Source organism: Eleutherodactylus coqui, chromosome 1 (assembly GCF_035609145.1).
Source record: "Eleutherodactylus coqui strain aEleCoq1 chromosome 1, aEleCoq1.hap1, whole genome shotgun sequence".
NCBI lineage: Eukaryota > Metazoa > Chordata > Amphibia > Anura > Eleutherodactylidae > Eleutherodactylus > Eleutherodactylus coqui.
In genome coordinates, this window is record NC_089837.1 from 530,073,506 (window position 1) to 530,084,238 (window position 10,733).

A 10,733-nucleotide genomic window follows, 5' to 3' on the forward strand; every position below is an offset into this window, starting at 1 on the left:
CAGAGGCCGTACATGTAATGGGGGCGACGGTGGGGGGGGGGTCAGAGGCCGTACATGTAATGGGGGCGACGGTGGGGGGGGGGGTCAGAGGCCGTACATGTAATGGGCGGCGACAGTGGGGGGTCAGAGGCCGTACATGTAATGGGGGCGACGGCGGGGGTCAGAGGCCGTACATGTAATGGGGGGCGACGGCGGGGGCAGAGGCCGTACATGTAATGGGGGGCGACGGCGGGGGTCAGAGGCCGTACATGTAATGGGGGCCGGGAGACCAAATGTCCTTTAGCCAAGTGCTTGGAAATGGTTCAGACAGACACAGGGGTTTAATGATGGCGCCCCCTGTCTCTGGCTGGTGGACAATGAAACAGTTCGAGCTTCTGGTGCTTGTCGGATGAGGAGACACTCCTCTCTACTGGTGGTCTGTAGGGGGCGTCCTGAGCCCGGTCACCTTGTGTGCCCCCATCCACTGGTCCCAACACCTCCTAACAGTCTGGTCAGACGCTTCTCTTTACTGGTGATCTGTAGGGGGCGTCCTGAGCCCAGTCACCTTGTGTGCCCCCAATCACTGGTCCCAACACCTTCAAACAGTCTAGTCAGACGCTCCTTCCTACTGGTGGTCTAATGAGGGGTCCTGAGCCCGGTCACCTTGTGTGCCCCCAACCACTGGTCCCAACACCTCCTAACAGTCTGGTCAGATGCTCCTCTCTACTGGTGGTCTGTAGGGGGGTCCTGAGCCCGGTCACCTTGTGTGCCCTCACACATCCACTAGTCCCAACACCTCCTAACAGTCTGGTCAGAACAGCCCGGTGGGGGGACAATTCATGGATACGACCCTCAGCTTCTCACATCCCAATAATGCGCCCCCCTCTGGTAACAAGGTGAAATCGCTCAGTCACGATACCCGGAAGTGGCGAATCATGCAGTCCAGCATTGCGTTCCCCGTCACCCGCCCTATCCCGACACCCGGAAGTGGTCTCTGGACTGCTCGGGACATCGTGGCAGGACGGTTATTGGCGTGCAGGCATGTAAGTCCCGCTTTTTGCATATAAATTGTCTAATGTATTGTATGGTTTAGTGTAGTTGATAAAGTCGCGACGAAACGCGTTTTACAGAATTTAATGTTTTGTTACGAAATTAAAAGAAAAGATTACTGCCAAGTCCAGGATTCCACTGGGTCTCTTGTTGGAGCACCGAGCCTCTTATTTCCATATCACATTCCGAAAGGAGTCGCATCTGATGAGACAGTCCCTTTTAGAAAACGACCCCTTTAATGCATCACAGCACCCCCACAGGAGAAACTAAGTATTACACAATTACATAAATGTGCTGTCCGCGTAGTGTAGGACGTGCCAGGTCTTTCAAAATGAGGAAATTCCCCAATAGGGTCATTCCATGTGAAGAGGCTCCTCCTTCTGTAGTGGGCGGTGCCAGACCACAAAAGGCATTTGCTATAATTAAAGGTAACATTTCCAGAACTCTTCACTTTGGTCCTTATTTCCTTTAATGCATAAAAATATAAAATAAAATTTACAAGTCGACCTCCAAGAATAATGAAACTAAGAGCAGTCAGAGCGTCCCGAGAGTCCAGAAATGACTTTTGCGCCCTTCGTTCTTTAGCTTTGTCTAAATATATCAAATCCTGAGCAGATATGATTCCTCTGGATGCACGGCCTGAGGGATCGGCCCAAAGCGGCAACGTCTGATTGGTGCAGGAAACATAGGCAAAAAAAGTTCATTATGGCCACCAGAGGCAGCATCATGCGGAATGGAAGAAAAATGTTTTTGCATTTTCTTTTTGTCTGTTATGTCTCCAGGGTTATAAACAGGCTCCTCCCACAACAGGCTCCTCCCACAACAGTCACTCCCAGTGTGGGGAGGAGATAGAGTTTCTAACAGGGTACAAGATCTCATCAGGGCGATGCCACTTCACAAGGATGGCATCGTATCGCTGTGGCAGAGCCTAGGTCGTAGCCCATGCTCTGCACTGGAGGATGATGGGACTGGACGTTACAGACGATGGGCCTCCTCCGACGCCTCTAACACTGCAGCTTCCTCACAGTTCTGGAAAATTTCTTCATTTCCTTTTCGCTCTTCTGCCATTTCCTCACCCAGGAGATAACGAGTCGGTCGTCTGCCCGATGCCCCATGACCAGCACGGTGGCCCCCGGTTCTTGCAGGTCCTGGCAGATGCAGTTATCGCCACCGGTCAGCCACAGGACGGTCTTCTTCAGCTCCTCTTCAGTCCATCCTTTGGCCTTATATACAGTCCTGCTCCTCGCCTCTGGGATCATCATGACATCTCCATCCACGGAGGACACCGAGCGGATATTTACCTTCATAGCTAAGAACGAGAAGAACATAGCGGTTATGAGGCAGGAAACGAGAAGATGCAGGAATGATGGGGGGGGGGGGGGGGGGGTCATTGGTCATTATGGGGGCAGGGTGGCTTCTTATTCATTATGCAGGGGGCACAATTAGTTGCACTAGTATACAGTATTTAGGGGAAGCATGTGTGGTGCTATTAAAAGTTTATCTTAATCTAGGGATATGAAAAAGCAAAAAGAGCCAAAAAGATCTGTGTGGCAACTTCTGAAGAGACAAGCTGTGTCCTAGAGAAGTTCTGGTGCTTTACTTGTGTCACCGCGTTGGTTCTGGTGCTGTACTTGTGTCACCGTGTTGGTTCTGGTGCTGTACTTGTGTCACCGTGTTGGTTCTGGTGCTGTACTTGTGTCACCGCGTTGGCTCTGGCGCTGTGCTTATGTCACCGCGTTGGCTCTGGCGCTGTGCTTATGTCACCGCGTTGGCTCTGGCGCTGTGCTTATGTCACCGCGTTGGTTCTGGCGCTGTGCTTATGTCACCGTGTTGGTTCTGGCGCTGTACTTATGTCACCGCGTTGGTTCTGGCGCTGTACTTATGTCACCGCGTTGGTTCTGGCGCTGTACTTATGTCACCATGTTGGTTCTGGCGCTGTACTTATGTCATGAACTGTTCTATTAATGATTACAATAATATAAATACATATCTGGAGTATTCTAATATTTTTATTGACTTATTAGTTCAGGGATATTTGTTTTTCCTCGGTCATCAGTGACTTTACGGCCCGCACACACATTGGACTACAGTCACTAGATACCACATTCTCAATTTCTTACCACCAACCAAGCATTCGTGTGCACAGGATGGGGGTGGGGTGAAGGTTTGGGGAAAATAGCCGTGACCAAACAGTGTTCACATGTACAGGTTGGATTAGTTTGGTTTGGGGTGGGGGTTGTAATAGCTTGTGTGCGAAACAAACATGCACATGTATTGGAATACCCCCATGTTAGGCAACTTGAAATTAGCTGGCCACTTAAGCTCCTCCCCTCTGTGCTCCCTCCCAGGAAGTGGGTGGTGCCTGAAGTTCAGGGGTGGAGCTCACCTCTCTAGCCTAATATCCGACACCTTACATTGGGATTATTGGGTGCAACAGCCTTCAACAGTCCAAAATATTTCACAGGTTCTGCAATGGGGCTGGACCAGCCCTGCTCAGAGGTCCCCTTTAAATAGTTTTCAACAAACTTTATTTGTAAATAACAAAATTTGTCATCTTATAGCGACACCTATGACTCACCAAAGTCACGAGAACAGAAATCCTGCAGAAAGTCTTTTTCGTTGTCGGTGGCGCTGTGGCAGGCGGCGCACGGGAGCTCTGAAAACAGACGGACGGACATCATAACTATGGGCGATATAACTGCGTAATACGCTTGTAAGTGGGAGGGGTCATATATGGACAGGTATCATCCACCCACTTACCTTCCTTCACCACTGGGGACTTGTCCTCCAGCCCAGCAGGGGGCACACACAGCTCATTCCCTTCCGGAAACTGGGAGCAGTTAAACATCTCCGGCCAAGGAAACCCAAAGGCGGCCATGACGGGGGTGCAGCTGTCCCGGACCTCCTCACACAGAGATCGGCAGGGGTGTATAGCCTCCTCCAGGTCACTCAGACACACCGGGGCAAAAAGAGAGCACAAGAACTTCTTGGTGTCGCCATGGCACTGCTTGGTGAGAAGGGGCACCCAGGAGCCAGCCTGCTGTAGAACCTCTTTCATGGTGTCATGTCCCAGCAGGTTGGGCAGGCGCATCTCGCTGTAGCCTACCCCATGGCACAGTGTCATGCTGCTTGGGATGGGCTTGCAACTGCTTTTACGGATACTCAACTGGGTGAGGATAAAAGGAAATCCAGAGACCGGGTGCAGAAGGCCGACAACACCCAACCAGACCCCGACCGACAGAAGGACCCTCATGGTCAAGGTGCAGCGATTCTATAGCCTGGGGGACAGAAAACAGCAAACATTAAAGTCCTGCTGCACTTCCAGAGTTCTGCTCATCCTGAGCCCCTGCTTCATGAACAGAATGCCATTACTACAGTGAAGACTGACACACATGCAAAATAGAATTACCTCCCATTATCCTATGTATCATAGCAGGATTCGTATGCCATTCAGGGTGCATGGAAAGCTGAGTGACAACCTCAGTGGGTGCTGCAATGGCCACCATTAGTGTTCCATACATTTATTACACAGAACTTTCTGATTAGTGTCTATATATTATGTCCCCAACACCCCATTGTCCCCTGATCCTCCTCCTGACGCCCCCCCCGCCCCATCACGCCCTGCTCCACCCCCCCACACCCCTGCTCCTCCTCCTGACATCCCCCCAATCACCCCCTGCTCTTCCTCCTGATGACCCTCCCTAATCATCAACCCCTACTCCTTCTCATGACATCCACCATCGCATATTAGCCTTTTACTACTCACTTCTACACGAGCCAACCTAAACAACCAATCACTGGGAGTGAGTAAATCCAAACAACCAATCAGGTTGTGAATGGTGTGGATTTGGGAAGTAATATAGATATATGCCCCTCCATCACCCCCCCCCCCCCCCGCTTCTACTCATGACCCCCCCCCTCATGTTCCCCTGCTCTTACTCATGACCCCCCCCAATCATCCCTTGCTGCTCCTCATGACCCCCCCCCCCCCACACACACACCACTCCGTGCTCCTACTCATGACACCGTCCCCCCTCATGTCCCCCTGCTCCTACTTATGGCATCCCCCCCCCCCACACCTCATGACTCCTCCTGTCCATGACCCCCCCCCCCCCCCTCCCAGCACCCCCTGCTGCTCCAAGGTTTTGCATTGTCATGTTTACACCAAGCCCTGAACAGTCATGTGATGGAGTGAAAACAGCCTGTATATAGAAGGGCTAAGGTCTGACCACAAGCTTGCTGATGGTTTCCAGTAAGAACCAATAGAATTAGCTCACTGTGAACCCATCTGCTCAGAAGACTCTTCCGGAGACCCTGCAGTTAATTGGTCTACCAGACAAGTCCTAGAATGGCTTCTTAAAGGAACATACACACAAACATCTGTCTTGGTATAGTCTACTGTTCCTTATGTGTAGTCGTCTGAAATATCACCCCGCGTGCAGACGATCGCGAAGGGAGCGCTGCGTTAGCCGAGAAAAGTTTTACTGGGTACCGGAGACAACAACCATCATGTCATTCTGTTACTATCCGCGGATGTCGGGTGTCGGACTCATTCTCACATCAGCATTATGGTTGCCTTTAAAAGGCTAGTTTATAGCAGCTCGTTTACACCCCGTATTACGGACCGCTTTAGATTAGCATTGGGGTATTCAGACGGGTTTGTAATATCACAACAGGTTCTATTTTGGTCCGTATTATGAACTAAAACTGCCCTTAAAGTCAATCAGATCACGTAAATACGCATGAGGGCAGGAGAAGTCTATGGGGCCTGTGAGGGTTATGAACATATTAATTTATATATGTATGTATCTTTGATACACGTTTCCGGAGGCTTTAGGCCTAAATTGTACACCCTATTCTGTGTCCTATGAAAAGCTCTGATAAATGCTTGTACATTTAGGTTAGTACTTAATTACATTAAGTAGAGGTGTAATCTTAAATGTCCATCATGTCTCCAAGATCTTGTTAATCTCGTTACAATGATCAAAGGATAATGGAATGCTTCGATCATTAACTGCTGTCTAGGGCATGTGATTAAAATGTAGATTGTGATAAAGAATCAAGGTACTAGACAGTCAGTCTACATTCCAACAAAAGAAGCCATGTTTATTGAGAAAACGCAATTATTCACCACCTTAGTACTTTGACCTCAGTATAACAGATTGAACTTTGTAACACTAGCCTTTGCACTGATACGCCTACTGATACTCCTATTTTTTTTTGTATAAGAAATGACAATGTACAGAATAAACACAGATTGCTTCTAGACACAGGCCTGATCTCTGTGTTTCATTGCTTTCTCACGGCGGCCGCCATAACCACCTCTGATTTGGAGCCTCACAGCATATTGACGGAACATTGAATTCCCTAACAGGGCCTCAGGTTTGCACACAGAAAATGCATTGAATAGCCGTGCAAAAAAACCCCAAAGGGTTAAATACGCAGTGAATATACAGTCTGGGTGCGTGAAAGCGCTGCGTATTTCACCAACTGAAACTGATTAATCCGTATGAATGAGCCCCAAATGGACGTACTCCACAACATGGCGGTGGCGCTCTGCTCTATGATGGGGTTATCCCCCCTTCCATCTCTTTAGCACTGAGCTTATTACCTTGGAGGGTAGCTGGTGCGCCAGGGATAAGAATCCAAGATGGCACCCTCTGCCTGTATCGTCCGGGGAAAGTGGAGAACCAGTCCTTCTGCGTCCGGACGTTGTTGTTGGCTACATTATGTGGCGGGTCGGATTTGGCCCATGGGCCTCGAGTCCAACACATGATGTATAACCAAAAAGACAAACAAAACCCCGCACCAACACCAACGGGAGTCAACGGCTGCGTTTAACAAGTCGGATTGTACTTGGATGATTTGAGTGCGATCAGATTGTAACGCAGGTAACCATAAATTAAAATAAGCCCAACGGCCCACTGGCACCCACTTCCAGCTGGCAAGTTCCGCCAAATAGGATACAAAAGTGTTAAAGGGGTTGTCTCGTGAAATCAAGTGGGTCTATACACTTCTGTATGGCCATATTAATGCACTTTGTAATGTACATCGTGCATTAATTATGAGCCATACAGAAGTTATTCACTTACCTGCTCCGTTGCTAGCATTCCCGTCGCCATGGATCCGTCTAAATTCGCTGTCTTCTGGCGTTTTTAGACGCGCTTGCGCAGTCCGGTCTTCTCCCTGGTGAATGGGGCCGCTCGTGCCGGAGAGCTGGTCCTCGTAGCTCCGCCCCATCACGTATGCCGATTCCAGCCAATCAGGAGGCTGGAGTCGGCAATGGACCGCACAGAGCCCATGGTGCACCATGGGAGAAGACCCGCGGTGCATCGTGGGTGAAGATCCCGGCGGCCATCTTGGTAAAGGAAGAAAGAAGTCGCCGCAGCGCAGGGATTTGGGTAAGTAATAAACTTTTTTTTTTTTATAACCCATCCCTTTGGTTTGTCTCGCGCCGAACCGGGGGGGGGGGGGGGGGCCTATTGATTAAAAAAAAACAAAAAACGTTTCGGCGTGAGACAACCCCTTTAAGTTAAGACTAGAAGAAAAAAAAAACAAAAAAAAAACAACACACACATGGAATAGTTATATGCAGAAATCTGTTACTTTTCCCCCAACCAGAAACCTGGCGCAGCCGCTTATTAAACAGCCCCCTTTGTGTTTCAATTCTCCCCTTGTTCTCACTGACTAGGAACATTCTTGTTTGTAAACAGACAGAAACCAGTCCTGTCCAAGTAGCTGTAACAGCTGAGGGTTTGTTACAAAGTATCCAGCCAAGGCAATCCTAAGCAGCTGCAGGAATGCCTCTGCTGTCTTGTTACAATGTATCAGTTTGCCGGACTGGATACATTGTAACAAAAGCTTTCAGCCTTGGGATATAAACAAGAATGTTCCCATCCAAGATTCAGCTTGCGGTCAGTGAAACGCAAAAGGATAGAAAACCGTGTAGAACAATTACGCTTTATTTCTAATACGCAGCACTGTAGTAAACCAGGGGGCCCCAGCTTGCAGCTCTGCAGCTGTTGCAAGACTACAACTCCCAGCATGACCGGATAGCAGCTGGAAAACACTGCTAGTGCACAGCAATCCCATAACCAGCAGACTGCGGCGACAGGGCATGCTGAGGGTTGTAGTGTTGCAACAGCCATAGAGCCACCAGCTGGAGACCACCGCCATAAGCCACTGTAACAAACCCCAAGCGTCTTACCCGCAGATGGTTGGCGATCCTCTGGAGCCAGCGAGTTATGTGGCAGCGCTCCCTGCTAGACTGCACTACAAGCCAGGACACAGAGGGGACGTCACCTCCCCGTGTGACGCTTCTCCCCCAGGTGGGGCAGCACACAGATGTGTTGGAGCTTGCCTCGCCAGCTGTGATGGGGGAGCTGGTAATTGCTGCGGTTGGTTTGCTGTTTTGCCCGCAGGCGGCTCACATAACCTCGGATTAGTGTCAGAGAATTCTCAGGCGTGGCGAAATAAAACTGCAGAAACGAGCCGGCGGCTAAGACTTTATGGAAGTTCTTCACCTTTCTGACCAGCGATTGGGGAGAGGACTCTGTGTGACGTACAGAGCCAGCGGATCCGTGCTGCAGGAAAGCAGAGTGCGCAGTGCAGGCAGTCACCCAGCTTTACCAGGAACAGATACAACCAATGAGCAGAGTGCTTACTACACGTGTGCACTGCAGAAACCGCAGCAGATCAGCACCAAAATCCACAAAGAAGAAGCAGATTTGTTGGTGACGGATTCATGCCACTCGTGAATCCACTTAAAGGGGCCTTTCCACTACTTAAGATTGCTTCATAGCCCCCATGTCCTTCCTGGTTGCTACTAATTAGGACATGTGACTGCTGCAGCCAATCACTGGCTATAGAAGGTGCCTGCAGTGGTCAGTGATTGGCTGCAGCAGTCACATGTCCTGATTAGCAGTAACCAGGAACAACATAGGGGCTGTGAAGCAATCTTAAGTAAGGAGGTAGCCCCTTTAGGGTGCACTTCAGGCTCCTCCCACTTATTGAGGCTCCTCCCCAGACTGTCTTCTGGTCTTTTTCACCATGGTGATTTAGTCACTAGTCCTTTCTATAGCGTAATTATCTCTTCGTGAAATGACTTCCAAAGTTGCTGTATAAAGCATGGAGGAGAGAAGGAGCAAGAAGAGAGGGGTGATCAGCTGGTGTCCCCTTGCTGCTAATCAAGACCTCCTTAGTATCCAAAGGGTTTATTCTCTCCCTGACATCTGGAGAGGTTAACCATTGTTACACTGGTGTCTGGAAGGGGTTATCAAAGCCCCCCTGGTGTCCAGTGGGTTAATCACTGGTCTTCCTGGTGTCCATTAGTTAATATTAAAGCCACAGGCCAACAGAGAGACAATAATTATTTTCCTGATGTCTGGTAGGCGTTAAAGACCACCCTGGTGTCCAGTGGGTAAGTCATCTCCCTGGTGTCCGGTGGGTTAGTCATTGTCTCCCTACTATATGGACCTTCATCAGGACTAGTAAAGAACTGGCTCAGAGATAGAAAGCAGAGGGGGGTAATAAATGGTTCATAGTCTCATTGGCCCCCCGTTGCTAGTGGGGGCCACGGGGTTCAGTATTAGGCCCCATTCCGTTCAATAGATTAATCAACGACCTGATAGAGGGGCTGCACAGCAAAATATCAATATTTGCAGATGACACAAAACTATACAAGATCATTAATGCAACGGAGGACAATGTGCGGCTACAAACGGACCTGGATAAGCCGGGATCTTGGGTAGAAAAATGGCAAAGGAAGTTCAATGTTGATAAATGTAAGGTTCTGCACATGGGCAAGAGAAACAGATGTCACCAATATACACTTAATGGGGTACCACTAGGGAAAATGGATATGGAAAAAGACCCGGGGGTACTAGTGGACGGCATTAGTGTAATATGTCTCCACCAGAAAAATGGGTGGAGACATGGGTTTGGCTGCCCTGAGTAAAAGGGAACCCCCACAGCTACTGATTGGCTGCCAGAGACATGCCCTCTTGAGCTCCTGCTCCTGTTTTCTCCAGCACTCCCCCTGCTGGCAATGAAACAAGCTGCTGGAAGTGGCTCTGGCACTCCAGGAGCGGCCGCTCCTGCGTGGCCAGCTCCTGAAAGCTGCTTCGGCAGTCTCACTATGGACGCTCCTGCTAGGGTGACTCCAGCAGTCATGATGTGGTGGCTCCTGGACGGGAGTGCAGGCTAACACCTGTCAGCAGCGGGCGGCATTGGCGGACAGCAAAAGCTAATAAAGTCTTGGGGTGCAGTAAAAGAGGTATAGGGGCGAGGGATGAGAACATTATCCTCCCACTATATAAGGCACTAGTCAGGCCTCACATGGAATACTGCGTACAGTTCTGGTCACCGGTGCTCAGGAAAGATGTCACAGTACTGGAGGGGGTTCAAAGAAGGGCCACTAAACTAATACATGGAATGACGGGACTGGAATCCCCAGAGAGGCACCAAAACTGGGATTATTCACCCCGGAAAACAGATGACTAAGGGGCGACCAAATAACTATGTATAAATACATGAGGGGACGATACAAGGATCTCTGCCATGATCTGTTTATACCCAGGACTGCGACGGTAACAAGAGGACATCCGCTACGTCTCGAAGAAAGCAGGTTTCATCACCAACACAGAAGGGGGTTCTTTACTGTAAGAGCAGTGAGACTGTGGAACTCTCTGCCTGAGGACGTGGTG

General features: G+C 49.7%; 1 protein-coding gene across 1 annotated transcript; it reads right to left on the minus strand.

Moving 5' to 3' along the window:
• Nucleotides 1-1,097: 1,097 nt before the first annotated feature.
• Nucleotides 1,098-8,374, minus strand: LOC136590733 (secreted frizzled-related protein 2-like). The gene is made up of 4 exons (XM_066588393.1): nucleotides 8,237-8,374; nucleotides 3,790-4,307; nucleotides 3,608-3,685; nucleotides 1,098-2,338 (listed from the first exon to the last, which is right to left on the minus strand). The coding sequence occupies exons 2-4, from the start codon at nucleotides 4,280-4,282 to the stop codon at nucleotides 2,034-2,036; spliced, it is 876 nt and encodes a 291-aa protein (XP_066444490.1). The 5' UTR covers nucleotides 4,283-4,307; nucleotides 8,237-8,374; the 3' UTR covers nucleotides 1,098-2,033.
• Nucleotides 8,375-10,733: the final 2,359 nt, after the last annotated feature.

Excerpts from the sequence above, each read along its gene's own strand:
- LOC136590733 (XM_066588393.1), bottom strand. The coding sequence starts at position 4,282 with ATGAGGGTCCTTCTGTCGGTCGGGGTCTGGTTGGGTGTTGTCGGCCTT. Across the intron at positions 3,686-3,789 it reads GTCCCCAGTGGTGAAGGAAG|AGCTCCCGTGCGCCGCCTGC; the intron begins GTAAGTGGGTGG and ends GTCTGTTTTCAG. Across the intron at positions 2,339-3,607 it reads TTTCTGTTCTCGTGACTTTG|CTATGAAGGTAAATATCCGC; the intron begins GTGAGTCATAGG and ends TCTCGTTCTTAG.